The sequence below is a fragment of the Arachis ipaensis genome, chromosome B8 (assembly GCF_059453495.1).
Source record: "Arachis ipaensis isolate K30076 ecotype BB chromosome B8, ASM5945349v1, whole genome shotgun sequence".
NCBI lineage: Eukaryota > Viridiplantae > Streptophyta > Magnoliopsida > Fabales > Fabaceae > Arachis > Arachis ipaensis.
In genome coordinates, this window is record NC_142443.1 from 141,659,007 (window position 1) to 141,675,306 (window position 16,300).

The following is a 16,300-nucleotide window of genomic DNA, read 5'->3' on the forward strand; positions in this document are numbered from 1 at the left end:
ATCATACCAACAATCAGATGTTTCAAAAGGCAAAAGTCCAAAACAAAAACAATGACCTCAAAAAAAAAAAAAAAAAGCAAAATAAAAAATAAAACAAAGCAAACACAATTTTATATTTTTTCATTTATTTAATTTTCACTCCTTAATTAGTGAATTACATTACTTAAAAAGATGGAAAAATAATTCATCCCAAACCATGATGTGCGAGGCATGCTCCTTGCATTGCTCTTTTAGGTAACATACTAACATCACAGTCCCCTTTTTTCACCCCTATTGGAGGAACTTTTCTTTTTAGCATTAAGGTTATATAGGTGGCATTACTCTCTTAGCACTAATTAGTCATTATCTAGGACTCAATTGTTGATTAAGAAGAGGACTCAATTGTTGGTTAAGAAGAGGACTCAATTGTGGCTTTTATTCCAACACATGTTACTCAATTCTAATACTAGTCATTTAAATTTTGTCATTGCTACTACAGTCAATAAGAAACATCAAAGATTTTTCACTTCACTATTTAACTGTTGTCCATGGTTGCTTATTGCGCCGATGTTCCCATATAATAGTAATAATAATAATAATAATGAATTAGATATGATACATCATTAGAGAAAGGGATATAAATAAGTGGGAGGGTAACTAAGGTGGGATATTATATCAGCAGTCCCCCAAACAAAAATACTACCCTCATTGGCTTCCCTTTAATGTTGTCTATATCTTCAGCCCTCACAAAAACTATGGATCTTGAATGCCATGAGTCCATACCACAAAACATGCAACTGATGCAACTTTCAGCACTGTTAACATTCACACACTTGGTATCAATCTTCATGTGGAAACCTCCCCAAAGTGTGTTTTTTTATATATATTCTTTTTATCATGTTCCTTCCTTTACAAAATTTCCATCATTTTGTTGCCATTGCTTTACTATCAGGCATTATCTTTTCCATGTCCTCAAGATATTGCCAACTACTCTTGCTACTACCCTTCTCGTTCTTAATCTCCTGCATTAAATATAAAATGTTATGAGTCAGAATAATAACCATCTCATATTCTCATGCATTTCTATTTTATTCACTCTATAAAGCTATTGGATTTTACCATACACATTATCTACAAGTGAAATGCAACCCCTTCTTATGTAATAAACAAAATACAAGCTGTACAAATTAATTGAATTTTCTCTTTTGGATCCTTACTATGTTTCTATCTCATAAAAATATTTAACATCAAGAGAGAGATAGGTGACTGTTTCTTTATCATCATAACCTATTAAAACAAGACTATATTATACAATATACAGATTTACCAAGGCATTAAACAACAAAAATTATGTGTGATTACTAACGACTTAATGACTAGCTTTACAATATTAACATCAGGTTTTTTTGAAAGAAGAAACTTACCTGATATTTCTGTACCAAAGATGTCCAAAGCGATTTACACTGTCCAGGACTTCTGCTGATCCCATCAGCCAACAAGCTCTGAGATATCTCTTCCCATAAAGCCATCCTTCCCTTCACAATTTGAAATCTATCGTGCAGTTTCCCGCGCATGTCGATCAACTTCTTAATTTCTTCAGGTTTCCATTTATTCCTCTTCCCTGACTTCGACGACTTGAGTTCAGAACTGGATGCTTTCACAAAGTTGGCTTCACTAATGTCTTCGGAATCATCTTTCTTAAGATTAGACTTGTGCTCCTTTCGTGGAACATAACCGTTGTTAGCTTTGATTGACTTCTCAACCGGTGAGGATGCAATAAATGGCTTCCAAAATTCCTCTGAATCCGATAAATCACCCTCGGCTTCTTCGGTTGGTGGACCAGTGTCTTCCTCAGGTAGAAGTCCTTCAACATCATTGACATCGTCTGCATTAACTAATAGAACGAAGGTAAACTTAAACACAATCTATAAGCTTAAAATATTTTACACCAGAAGAAATATGTTAAAAGCCAATTATATATCAAGTATGGGGGATACATATCTTTCTGATGTCATTTTATTACATAAGAAACAAAATAATCTAATTTATAAAGAACATGCATTAAACAGTCATATCATAAATTGTTTAATAAATAACGTTCATCTACAATATTTTTGGTTACTTTATCATTATCAGAATTCATACCAAAGGGACCCAAGCTCAGACTTCAGAGCAATCAAAATTCTGAGTTAACTAAGTTAACCTTTAACGTTTAATCAGTACGTGAAACAAACTGCTTGAATGAAACCACAGTTAGCACGGTTTCCATATATAAACATCCATAAGTTTCCCAAAACATAGACAAGGTGAAAGCAAGAACCGGAGTGGTATGTACCAAATCACTAATAATAAAGAAATAAGACTGAAGTGTTTTCTAAAAGAATAAAAGAATTGTGATCATCGCATACACGGTGAAATGCAAATACAATCACAAAAATATATAAACCTTAACTCCACAATTTGATATGTATTTCTAAAAAGTAAAAAATACATTGCTATTACCTCTTATTTGCGTTGTGTCTGGCTGATTTTCCTTCCTGTGCCCATCGACTATTTTTCTTAATGTTGATGTTCCATGATCCACATGTGACTTGCCAGATAACTTTGTGTTTATCTCCTCAGCAAGAACAGCAGCTGGATTTTCTATGGCAATAGCAATAACTTCAGGCCGTTTACCACTGTACTTCCTCACCATCTTCCTCAAGACCTCGGCCACTGTTCTTTCCATGTGAGCCAGTGGACACTTTACAGGGCAGCTTGAAAGAGCAGCATGAGCAGCTTTATGCAGTGCATCCAATAACTTTCCCTTGTCAAGCCATAGGCATCTTGTCGTAATCCTTATCTTCCCTTTTAAGGTGTTTTCAGCCAAACTGTCTGCTCTTTGGGGGCGAAAAACTTCCATGCTGTAAAAGATAGAAGTTCGGATGTTAGTTGACAGGTTATAGCTCTCTAACTTGGTTTAAAAACTGAAACATCTACCTAACCACGATGATGCCATCTAATGCAATTTTCAATCTTTCATCAATGAAGAGGTCGCTTGATGTACCAAATGCTTTGTCACCATCACTGTACTTCAACTGCATGAGGGAAACCCAAAGAGGGGTGAAAAGAACTCATAGATTATCACATAGTTTCCAATAAGTGACCAGCAGAGAAATGAGAGGAGCACCAACCTGTAAATTCTCTCTTCCAAGGGAAATGAAACCATTAGAAAGGACTCTCCTATTTCTCAAATGTGAAACACCAAGCATCTCTCCATTTTTAATAACCTAATGCATATTTCTTATCAGTTTCTTCAACATTTTATGTAACAATTCACATGAAATGTTTATATAAATTTCATCCTCAGAAGCCAGTGGTCTTTTTTCCAAAAAAAAAAAAAAAAAAAAAAAATTTAGTAAGGAGGCAATAACTCACAGCAGTGTGCCGAATGCCATTTGATTTTCCAAGTAATTCATGCTCCTTCAAAAACAAGAGTTCTCCATGTATGGGAAGAAAATGTTGCGGCTTCACAATTCGAAGTACTTCCTCCTGCAAAAATATACATCATCATTTTTCCTTAATGACGTGTCATATCCAAGACAAAAAGACTAGAAATCACATTAGAAGCCATGCCACATGGAAAAGAAAACTGAAATGACATAAGAACAAAATAAATAATAACTATTTTGATGATGTATGATAACCTATGTCAAATCTCACTACATGGATATCTAACCGAGAAAAGGCATATAGTTAAGTTTTCTTTCACCAAAAACTAACAAAATAATTACTTTGAAAAGTGAAATTTAAGATGTAAACATTCCCCTGTCAAAATTATGGATATTTATAAACACTCCTCGGTTAGTAGTACAGTAATAATGATTTGACAATTACTGTTTCTTTTGGAGAAACATTGAACAGACAAGGATGAGAACATAAAATAATAATGATAAAAGTGAATAAAAACGGAGAAAAGAAATACTTGCCAATTCCCCACGATAAGCATGACCAGATGTGTGGAGACCTTCATTTTTACCCATTATTATTGTTGATCCAATCTCTGATATGCGGTTCAGCATTTTCATCACACGAGACTCATTACCAGGGATAACCTAACAGTTTGATGAAGCAGAGCACAAATTAAGCAACACAAACTGGTTTGGATAAATATTTTAAGAATTCTAAGTTGTCAATCTATGAATTGAAAGCAAAAAGAGCATACTGCAACTTCATACACAGATATGGTTTCATTCCAACTGATTTAGTTAGTTATATATATCAGACGTGTTTTAGCCTTTAGACAACGCAAAATGCAAATACTTTAAACAACTTTACTTTTTATCATACCTTGGCCGAATACAAAACAATATCTTCCTTGGTTAGTTTGAAAGCATGACTACTTCCATATGATGCAAGATTCAAGGCAGCACGTGGTTCTGCCTGACACAACAGCACACATTTCATTACATGCCTTAATATCATCCATATTCCGTGCGATTCACGGGTAAGAAAATCATTAAAGGATTCTGAAAGTAACTCACTTGAGATCCTGTTGTTACAATTAGCAGATCCTTTGGAGCATAAGCATCAATATCCTCTGCTTTCACCTATGTAAAATTATAAATAATGAAAAACAAGGTAACAGACATGAAAGACACAAAGTCATTACAAATAAAAGATAAAGATGAATAGGTGCTATCATAAATTCCTACACACAAGTAGTGCGCAAATAACAAGTCAAACGAGCGATTATAGCATATTAGATTTAGATACATACAGTTAGACAAATAAGTAATGGTCCAGCTGTCAATCTATCGTTTTCATTCTTCTGAATATATACAAATATATCAATAAAAATAACAAATCTTGTCCTAATAAGCAGGTCAGCTACATGAAAAAAATAGCATGCATTCAAACTATTAAAATCTATATCACTGTCTAATACATATGTTTGTGAAAATTTAGTCCAGCAACTTAGGCAGAGTGTTCGAGTAAAGGCTCCGAAGTCCAAAGATTTATTACCAGAGTGGAGGGATCAATTGGAGCCTTTCCATCCTTCCAAGCTGCATCTAAATATGTCCTCAAAGACATGCCAACGAATACCTAACACAATTAAATTGCAATCATTAAACATTTATTCATAATTCCAAACAAGAAAATCATTTTCAACTGCATTGTATTTATATACAACATAGAGAATATTACCAACTTTCGGCCAGTTAAATCAGCAGCAGCTTTCACACTTCCAAGCCGATGCAGATTTGATGCAAATTGGGTGGTAATAACCCTTCCTTTAGAAGCTGAAATATGCCTCAATAATGCATCTTTAACAACAGATTCACTTATTGTCCTTCCAGGTGAGAGTACATTGGTTGAATCACTCATCATCTGAAAAACCATGCCCAAACCAAAGTTTACTTTTGTCTCTTAACAAAATTAAGGGAAAAAGCAAGAGATTTGACTTCTTTTAATTTAAAAAAAAAAATACAAGATCACCCTATAAGTGACTTACCAGTGTTACTCCTTCTTTAGAGAGTTCCTCTAAAGCCTCGCGATCAAAAACTTTCCCGTCCAGAGGTGTCTCGTCGATCTATTGAATCAACTTATTCAAAAAGAGTAGATTCAAGGTAAACAAAAATGGAAAATGCACTGATAAATTCTGACCTTCCAGTCCCCAGTGTGAAGAATAGTACCATCAGAACAGCGAAGAACCAATCCACAACAATCAGGAATAGAATGGGTCACCCTGATAGGTTCTATCTCAAATGGCCCAGCCATAAACTTCTTTCTTGTTCTAAATATCTTGAGTCTAGATGGAAGAAAAATACCATGCTCCTTCAGACGCTTTTTTATAAGCTGTTACAAAGTAAAAAAGCGTTGGAAACAAATAAGCAGTGGAAGGAACATATCAAGTTCATTGAATAGCAGTGAAAGAAAATAAGCAGTAAAAAGAACAGATATTTGATGAAAAAATTGTGACACAGATATTTAGTATGAATATAGGACCAGCAATAGCATGTAACCTCTATCACTTTCTACAAAACATCATTGCTGATCCATATTCAATCCAAGTTAAACATAGCATTTACGAAGAAATATTCTTGCTAAATTACCTCCATTGTAAAGGAAGATGCGAAAATTGGTGTATTGGAATCCAATGCTGGAATGACCTGAGGGATCATGCAAAAATTATGTTTAGTGCAGATACAAATAACAGACCAAACTCATTGTTAAGAATAAATAAATTATCAATGAGAATGAACATCAGTGGAATAAAATATATTATACAAGGCACAAAGTTAAAATTTAAAAACTAATATATTTATTTAAGGACTGTAGCTATCCTAATTGCTTCCAGGCATGACTGATTGAATACTACGTACAATGCATCAAAAATTGAGCCTTCTCATCAACAACCCAAGCACAAAGTTCAAATGTGAAGTAAGCCTTACCCAAGGCAACGCTCCAATGTGATCCTCATGACCATGCGTTATAACAAGTGCTTCAATTTTGTGGCTCCATTTTCTTATAAATGTTGTATCAGGTATGATCTTTTGGACTCCAAGTTCATCATAGCTGAAATATTTACCATACATAAAATAAATTTCAGCTAACTAATAAAGGAATGCAAAGCAACAATAATTTTTCAAGCAGTAACTTGATATGACTTCAAAGTGTAATTATGATTTTTGAATTTTCAAGTGTCCTTCATATAGCAAAGATTAAACAATCTTGAATTTCAGATTCAATGCTAACTTTAGTTGATGCTTAATCAGCAGAGTCTTTTAATAGGGAAAATTACCTACATAACAACAGTTCAGGCTAAGTGAGTAGGGTAATTGAGGGAGGTTATTTGGGGCAATAAGACCTACTCTGGAAACATAACTCCGGCATCAATGAGGATATAGCGATCATGGTTCCCAACCAGCATGCAGTTCATCCCAATTTCACCCAGCCCACCAATCGGAAGAACACGGAGAGGTGGCCCATCTTTCCCTTCATAAAACTGCTCCATTTTGCGCTGAACTGAATCTTCCATGCTTTTCCGAGGACCTTCCATTCTTCTTGTTCTCTTGTGCGGTGCTTGAGATCCATCAGTAGCTACAATTAAACAAACAGCTTAAACACAATTGAACAAATAACCATATAGATTGCATGAGATTTAACAAGTGACAGTACACCTATCAAATTTATAGAGTGATATTCATGCAATAAAATTAGTTCTATTCAACTCAAGAATTAAGCCGCATTAGCTATTACAGATGTTTTTTTTTATTTTCTTTAGTAAGCCATTAGTATTCCAAGTCTACTCAAACCTAGGAACCTTCTTAATTAGTAAACCAATTCCAAAAGCACATTTTGCTTTTGTCAAATCACAAGTATTTTTCTATCAGAAGCAATATATTCAAGTATCACAGATACCCCACAGAGGGCATGACTCTCCCAACCCAAGACCACTATTAAGAAAAGGGGTATCTGCCACTACACTCCAACAGACATTGAATCTCAAAGCAATTGAACCTACTAAACATTGACATACAGATAATATATATCATTGCAGATAAAAACCCTTTCCAAATAGCTAAAATCCAACACCAAGTTGGTCTTGAATTCAAATTCTAGTATGAAATAAACCCATGCTACGGCAGCAAACTCAAGTCCTTCAGTTTGTTTGTTGTTTCTTTTTTCTCTTCTAATACAAACACATATCAAAGTAGACAACGTTAATCTACTAAGGGACTATGAAGCATGAAGTAAGTTCAATTCAAGCAATGGATGTGGAGTAGTAGTAAGAGGGAGGTAGTGGTTCACCTGGGAGCACAGAAGAGTGAATGGAGCGAAAAGCGGGAAGAGAAGTTGTTGGTTTTGGTCGGAAAGCGGGGTTGTAAAGAGGGAGTAAGAGAGAAGCAAAAGAAGTAGAAGAAGCCATTTTGAATCCGAAGGTGTTTGATTAAATGCCTCAGAGAGAGGGTGTTGTTATTAATATTATGAATGAATGTTATATAACATGCAGCAGCTTCTTCAGCTTCGAAGGGAAAGGAGGGTGATGGTGGTGGTGGCGGCGGTGGTGGTGGTGATGGTTGAGTATGGCAGCGGGAAAAGCATAACGAAAGAATGAATGAGATACTTGAGAAATATCCTTCCTTATCGATATCAATTTCTGCATGAAGACACCTTAACGGCACGTGCTAAACCACACGTGTGCCGTCATATTGATAACATATTTCTTAATTTATAAAAATGTATATATATTTGTATATGTTTATATATATTGATTCACATATTTTTTTAACTAAATAATCAAATATATTATAATAAATAAATAATCAAACTTGTTTAAAATAACATAATAAAAAAAATTATTACATGTCAAATATGCATCTCTATGCTTATATCTAATTGATAGCATGATTGATATATTTACTAATTAACTAGTAACTAGTAAACATTATATTTTTGTTAATTAAATATATGTAATCCATTTTAAATTAGAAAAAAGATAGTACAATCAACAATTTTTTTACAAAAAATATTTAAAAAAAACTTTCATTTTATATCATTATAAAAGAAATTACGTTTTGTGCTAGTAAAAATGGTAACCCTAGATATATAGCAGCCACATACTCTCCAAGTGACAATGGCTAATTCATTTGGGACATCAATTTTGAGGCATTGTGATTTGTGAACAACGTTTCATTGCTGGGTTCAACGGGTAATTTACCATATTTGTGTTTCAGCAACAAGAGTAAACCACATTCTTTCGAGGAGAACTAAGTTTCAAATTCTCCAAAATATATTTATTTGTTAAGAGAGCCTCTAAAGAACAACAAACAGGAACTAGATATATTAAGTTCAATTGTCACATACTACAAGTTCAACCGTGTTAAGTTCATGCATCAATACAAAACATTGGTGATGATCAAGCATTTGACAGTGCAAGCATTACAACAAGGATTTCCTCTGCAGACCATAATCTGTGTCTGGATTACATTACTATGTCATGGAATAATCGTTCCATTTCGTAGTTCAGTCGTGGTAGACTCTCATGTTAGATTGGCATGTCTTGAAAACCAGGGTAAACCGGATTGAGGACACTGTTTGGCATCTGGGATGGGAACAATAGGTCCCAAAAAGATGCGCCACAAGTCGAGTATTATCGTGACCAGCATCGCAGCGCCCAAAGCATCAACTGCAACTCTAGCCAAGTCCCATTTATCCCCAGGTTTCTCATCAATCCTGCATATTCACATGAATCACCATCAATGACAATAACATTAGTAGAACAACAAACTAAGTCTAGTCCCACTAAGTAGGTTGAGTTTAAGTTGTCTTAGGTCTAAGGACAGAAAATTAGACTAATTTTGTCTCGGACAGAAACATTTTGTCCATTTATCTATCTGTCTCGTTTTCAAAATAGCCTTGTGCCTTCCAATGTCTTTGTATTTCTGTCCTAAGATAGCTACCAAATAGGACATTATAGATCAGATGACATCATCGAGTCCGGTCATAATCACATTTACGTTCAATATTAAATCATTCACACATTTCCCTCTTTTTAATGGTATGGTATGCAAGTACTAATCTCCCAGGAAATAAAGGGGCATATATTTAAAGCAATGCAAACATAGAAAGAGCCAACTTGATTAAATCTTACCTTAGAAACATTGGAAAGCTTACGATCAAGTAGATTGCATAAAACAAAGATCCAACTTTGTACATAGAATCCCGATCCACAAATGAATAATAAGGGAACTGCATACAGCCAATACAAAACATCATTCTCAGACATGCATTCAGTATTTGAAGACCACGTGAACAACTATGAATAAAAGAATTCGCCAAGGCTATTTTACAAAGAGCATACAAAAATTTTGCAATAAAACAAAGAAACAGGCAAAATTGTATGCAGTACACATGGGGGCCATGGCTGAAATGAAGCACGCAAAATGTAAGCACCAAATGAAAATGTGGATTCCATACAAAAATGCATTGGAAGTTATTGTGAAGGTAAGACTTTGGAACTATTCATTCTTATAAATAAAATGTTAGAAGAATAACAGCAATGGATATCTAATGGCTTTGAACTTCAAACTCAATGACAGCAATGGATGATTAATATAAAAACCAATGCATGACTAAACAATGATTCTAATAATAAACAATTAGTAAATTGGTTTGTTCATAGCATACATTGGAAATAGCCAGTGTCTCCAGGTACGCGATAAAATAAGAAAGAGCAAGAATCCATGCTGCTTCAGTAGCCCATCGAATCGTTTCTGGCAAATCAGCAGTAAAATGTCGCAGACGACGTAGTGTCATGTTTGATGCAACATGGTAAAAGAGGAAGCAAACATGAGTGAGCAAGAACGTTGTGTGTGGTACCTGCCACCACCAAATAAAGAAATTCAGCATAGAGCCAGGACTCCCTAAGAGATCATTTCAAGGTCTTGCTTACATCGTTCATTCTCCATGATGGGAAAGTATAAGATGCACCGAGAACGGTGAAAAAATAATGAGTCCAGAAATAATTCCCAACATAACTGAAGAGTACAATCCAGAGGCTGGCCTGTCAGAATAAGGCATGTTCATGTTAGGCTGAAACTGATTAAAGATAAGTTATACAGTAAGGTTGGCCCAATAAATCAATAGTAAATTTCATAAGAACTATTCTTTTTCTTTCTCTTTTTTTCTTTTCTTTTTCATTTTCAGGGTACACATACAATCATAAAATAAGTAAAATCTTTGTGTATCATGGAACAAATAGATCTGAATATTCAAATAAAAGGAAACAGCCAAGTGCAAGGCCCTATATCAAGAAATGAGAAATTTGATCCAAGTCATCTCCCATTTCTTTTCTACATCTAGACTTGGAAGGTAAGAAATCAAGGGTACTAAGAAGCCCTACACACTTGACACTTCTTATCTGGAGGAAGTCATTTTGTTTCAGTAAAAAAATGACCTGAACGTGACAAATTTAAACAGTTGTTGGGGTCACACCTCCTTGAATCACTTTGTCTTAGTATGATGGATTCAAACTTGTTTCCGTTAAGTAACAAATACAAGACTAATGATAAGTTCACAGTAAAAAAAAGGTTATTATTAAACTGATGGCACAAGAGAGTCAACAAGCGCTGCACAACATTGGTAAGGATTTCGAAAAACACTCACCTTAACCCAATAGCGATCCTTCCAATGCAACTTTCTATCAGCCTGCAAAATTTTATATTATGGAAAACAAAATCACTCCAGAATCATATAAACTGTATCAGCAGGAAGATAAATTACATTTTGGATGCATCAGTATCAAATCACAAAGTGTGGCACTAACACACTGAACAAGTGAAACATGCACTTGTTTAGCCCACAAAATGTAGTTGAATGCAATATCCAAAATAAGGATTGCAATTAACACCATAAGATAATTTGAGTATACCTTACCAACTAGCAGCATTGGTATCAAGAATGAAGGAACAGCTGAGACCAATCCAAGAAGCAAATACTCCAACTCTGTGAAGTTCTGCCAAGTACCATGGTTTTCTTCTTCAATATCACACAAACTATATTTATATACACATACACCAGAATAGAAAAATAATAATAACCAAAATCATTCTTACAACGGAAAGTATCCAAATTTCAAATTCACTGCTTAAAACTCATCTAACACATTAATCTGACTGGATCAACATGTATACATCAATTCTTAAACAAAGAGAGCAATAGGAAGTTCGAAAATGGAAAGAGTAGGATTACCTCGTAGAGTTTGAGGGGAACAACAATGCCGAGACAGAGTGTGAGCCAGAACGGTGTGTACAAGAGAAAGAAGTGTTCTCCCCATCGTTTGCTTTCGTTCGGTGACAGCCACAAACTCGAAGAACAAGATGATGATGATGAATCTTTTCCTAAACAGAGAAAAGAGAGAGAGAGAGTGTGTATCAGATTAAATTATTAGGGATTGAGATGAGAAATGGAGGATCGTTCTTACCGTGAACCATTATGGATCTGTGTGGTTTGTTGCTTGTTGACTCTTCACACTTCACTCACTCTCCAGAATGACGATGAAGACGCTTCTCTCTACTAACTTGAGGTAACCGTAGCATGTCTTCAATTTGAGGATTTGGCTTCCATGGAAACACTTCTATTTTTTAGTATATAAAAAAATTAAAAATATAAAAAATTTAGTTAGTAGTAGTGATCATGGTCGGCTTGGTTCGAATTTAGGGTGAAATTATAACTAAACCATTTGAATTGTAATTGCTTTAATTTGGTTCGAATTTTCATAATGTATGTATCCGAACTAAATCAAATTAATTAAAAACGGATCAATTCAGTTCGGATAATTAGCTATCCGATGACACATAAATTCATAAAAAAATTTAAAAAATGAAATTTTTATTTTAAAAATTTTGTAAATACAATAAACATGTAAAATTCATAGAAATAATCTAAAAAAATTAAATGTTAAACACATTAAAAATTAAATACATTAAAATCTAAAATATTAAAAGACATAAATATTTTAAATTTTTATTATTTTTATTTAATTAACATGTGATTGAGTTCACAGTAAGGGTGTTTGCAAGGTCATCCGATCCGATCAATTAATTAAACTGCAATTTAGTTTGGTTTAATTTTTTTTATTGAACCATCCAAACCGAACTAAACCAAATCAATTGAAATCGGTTTGGTTTGGTTCAATTTGTTCAATTTTTCATTAATTTAAAAAAAGTCTAAAAATTGCAAGAACTATTAGCATTATAAAAAAATAGTAAAAGTGCTATAAAGGCCGTGACATTCATGACAAATTAGTGGAATTTATTTAGTAAAAAATCAAGTTCAATTAATCATGAAAATGAGCAAGAGTTTAGGGTCGAGAGTAGAATAAAATAGCTAAAAATAGTCTACAATAATACAATAGAATAACTAAGATAGTTCAAAGTTCAACAAATTAAAGGAAACATTGACATTGTGTAAGTATAGATTTGTACCATTATATTTTTCTTTTGTCCAATCCTCCAAATTATGTATATCATATATTCCCAATTTTCCATTACTCTAAGGATCACAACCCCTTCATCTTGGTATCGCCAACAGAAGTTTAAAAATTCAACCCACTAAAAAGATAAAACAACCAAATTAAAAGAACCCATTTACGAATACATAGAAAACTGAATACAACAAAAAATGAATAACAAAAAAGTAGAGAATAAGCGGTTAGAATTGGCTATATAAAAATAGAGGCAAGAACAAAAAATTACAACAAAAACTACACGTAACAAATAATCATATTAAAATCAACAAGAACAAAAACAATAAAATTAAACAATCAGAACTATCAACAAATAATCCTAACAAATAATCAGATTAAAATCAACAAAAATAAAAACAATGAAATTAAACAATCAGAGCCATCAGCAAATAATCCTAACAAAAACCAGCAAGTAACAAATGATAGATTAAAAATAGAAGTATGACAACAAATTTTGAGAAATAAACAGAATTAAAAAAAATAAAACCCTAAGACTTGAAAATTTTTAAAACAGAATCATAACAACAAATTAGGCTTTTTTACTGAAATGAGCATGAAAAAATTTTTAATTCCCAATATACGCACGGTTTGATTTTCCTCCTCAAATACGCACGGCCATTTTGCTTGGGTCAGCCACGAAATGGTTCTAGGCAGCAAGTCAAGCATGGTGAACACGAAATAGTGGAATTCATATATGAAGCACACGAAATGGACCTGCCTATGGCAGGCACAAATTGGTATGTCTCTCTTGTACTTTCCTTTGTGGGTTGTTGTGTTCATGGTTGCTTTCTTGGGTCTTCTTGGTTATAACTTTTTTCATTTATTAAATTAATTATGTATTACTTATATTTTTTTCTCTATAAAATTGCAAGAAAAAATGACTCATAATTAACCATGCAAAAAATTCTTCCATTTTTATGATAATTATAAGAAAAGTGGTTATAACTTTTTTTAACAATTTGTGATAATATGAAAGATGTTTATTTATACTGGATTAAGGTACTCAAAGAAAGATTAAGAGTAAATGGAGTATATATTTTTTTGCATTCATATGATTTACATACAAAAATTAAGAATGAAGCGATTTTTAAGGTAAAAAAAAAAAGTATACTTTAGAAGAGATGAAGAGAAAAAAAAATAGTCTTAACTTATATGATTTAGTACTCACTACGTACTCTGTGACATAGTAGATAGAATATCGATTTAACTCTTAAAATCTTCCGATATTACGATTTTAAATGAGTTTATCGATTTTACGAAATTTGTACTAAGTCACGATTTTACGATTTAAATCTTGTTAAGATTTTACGTTTTACGTTTTATATTTATTTTTTTAATTTCACGTAAAATTTCGATTTTCTCTACCTTGCTCTGTGATATACTGTACTGTACTGTACTCTGACTTGCAATTCGGACTCAACTTTTAATAAACATAAATGAAAATTCATTATATGCATACATTATAAATAAAAAATTTAATTTATTATTAAATAATAATTTATTAAATAATAAATTAAATAATATTATTAAAATGGTTGTTGACAAACTTGAAATGGTTTTCAGCACTGCCGTGCCCCCAATTCGTGTCTATTGTCCCTGATTTGGTCTGTCCATTTCGCTACTGACAAACTTAAAATGGTTTTTCCATTTCGTGCCTGCCCTAAGTGAAATGGTCCTCCCATTTCGTGACCACCATGCCAGGAATGGTGTGGAAACCATTTCGTGCCTGCCATGCTAGAAATGGCACAGCGCATTTTGAGAAATGTTTTCTGATATGCGCATTTTGGAAATTAAAGAATTTTCCATGCGCATTTCAGTAAAAAAGCCAACAAATTATGACAAATAGAAAGGATTTAAAAATAGAATTAAGAAAAAATCAAAAACCCTAAAAGAAGGAAATATGCAGCGACGGAGGCGGAGAGACTGGACGGTGGCGGAGAAGCTGGACGGTGCACGACTGTACAGCTGACGAACTGCGGTGGCGAGGAGACTGGACAGTGCACGACTGTACAGCTGACGAACTGCAATAGAGTACGACGGCGCCGAGAAGTAAGAATGGATGGAGGTTGACGAACTGCGACGGAGCACACGCTGCTGCTGAATGGCGTGAGGCTTTGACGGACGGCGGCAGAGAGGATTGGGACGAGAACGGAGTCTGAGACTACGTAAGTGAGAGAGGAGTTTCTGGCTTTCTGGTTTCTGCGACGTAAGTGATTGAGTGAGAGAGAGAGTAGTATGTAGGCTAAAAAATTTGGATATGGAAGTAGAATGAATATTATATCTTAACGTGGTAATTTTTTAGTATTTTTTAAAATTATGGAAGGTACACAAATCGGACTCTTCGATTTGTGTTTAAAAAATTTTAAAAGTTTGGAGTACATAAATCGGACCTACCGATTTGTGCTGAAAAAATTAAAAAAATTTGGAGTACAGTACTCCAAAATTTTTTAAATTTTTTCAACACAAATCGGACGGTCCGATTTCTATACCTCTTAAAAATTGGACGGTCCGATTTGTACTCCATACATTAAATCATCTCACATTTTAGAAAAATACCATAGTAGATCACAATTTAGAAAAACACCATTGTTAATCCAATATTAAAAATAAAAAAATGGTAGTGTGTATCTGTAAAGTGTTTTAGGGTTGGTTTAGATTGAGTGGGATAGGACTAAGTTATATAGTTATATGTATTTACCGATTTGGTTCGGTTTGGTTCAGGTTTTTAGTGATAAATCGAAAATCGAACCAAATCGAACAAAAAAACTGCAAAATTTTATTTTTTCGGTTTTCAGTTTATTCGATTATCAACTTTTTTTGTTTGGTTGATCGATTTTATTCGGATTAGATCGGTTTTAAACACCCCTAATTCACAGGTTGGTTCGGATTCTCCACTCTAAAACCATCTGGACTAATTATTAGAAAAAATTATTAATTTGGTTCGGATTTAATTAGTTGGATTGGAGTTCATACAAATAATTAAGTAGCTAACATTCGTAATCATCCTATTAGTTAGTATAAATTCATTGAATTGGTGCGTTAAACTTCAAAGTGAGAATGGTAATTTTGTGCGCTAAATATGTAACTTTTTATAAACAATTAAATTTTATTAAATCAAAATCAAAATCAAAAACTATTTTAAAATATTGATAGAGTTTGATAAATATAAAAATATGTTAATAAATAGATAAGTAACTATCTTTTAAGTTTTTTTTTTGGTGAACAACCAAGAGAAAAAACAAAAGAGCAGAAAAGAAAAAGAAAAGAAATCAGGTTCTTAACAGTAAGAGAGGACAAAAGAAAAGAAAT

The 16,300-nt window shown here is 33.4% G+C and overlaps 2 protein-coding genes across 4 annotated transcripts; both read right to left on the minus strand.

Moving 5' to 3' along the window:
- Positions 1 to 482: 482 nt before the first annotated feature.
- Positions 483 to 8,163, minus strand: LOC107612060 (ribonuclease J-like). 3 transcript variants are annotated; one of them, XM_088496466.1, is made up of 17 exons: positions 7,774 to 8,163; positions 6,834 to 7,062; positions 6,414 to 6,537; positions 6,075 to 6,131; positions 5,626 to 5,817; positions 5,474 to 5,551; positions 5,167 to 5,349; positions 4,984 to 5,064; positions 4,503 to 4,568; positions 4,309 to 4,401; positions 3,948 to 4,073; positions 3,397 to 3,510; positions 3,153 to 3,248; positions 2,959 to 3,056; positions 2,482 to 2,882; positions 1,404 to 1,873; positions 483 to 1,001 (listed from the first exon to the last, which is right to left on the minus strand). In XM_088496466.1, exons 1-17 carry the CDS (start codon positions 7,889 to 7,891, stop codon positions 903 to 905), a joined length of 2,625 nt encoding a protein of 874 aa, XP_088352592.1. In that variant the 5' UTR covers positions 7,892 to 8,163; the 3' UTR covers positions 483 to 902. The 3 variants fall into 3 exon arrangements, with proteins under 3 accessions (XP_088352592.1, XP_088352593.1, XP_088352594.1); XM_088496467.1 differs by having other exon boundaries at positions 1,404 to 1,864; positions 7,774 to 8,111; XM_088496468.1 differs by having other exon boundaries at positions 6,764 to 7,062; positions 7,774 to 8,111.
- A 616-nt stretch (positions 8,164 to 8,779) lies between these two features.
- Positions 8,780 to 12,116, minus strand: LOC107612057 (cycloeucalenol cycloisomerase). Its single transcript, XM_016313895.3, has 8 exons — positions 11,948 to 12,116; positions 11,716 to 11,864; positions 11,396 to 11,479; positions 11,131 to 11,172; positions 10,418 to 10,528; positions 10,153 to 10,344; positions 9,617 to 9,714; positions 8,780 to 9,198 (listed from the first exon to the last, which is right to left on the minus strand). Exons 1-8 carry the CDS (start codon positions 11,955 to 11,957, stop codon positions 9,006 to 9,008), a joined length of 879 nt encoding a protein of 292 aa, XP_016169381.1. The 5' UTR covers positions 11,958 to 12,116; the 3' UTR covers positions 8,780 to 9,005.
- Between the last annotated feature and the right edge of the window lie 4,184 nt (positions 12,117 to 16,300).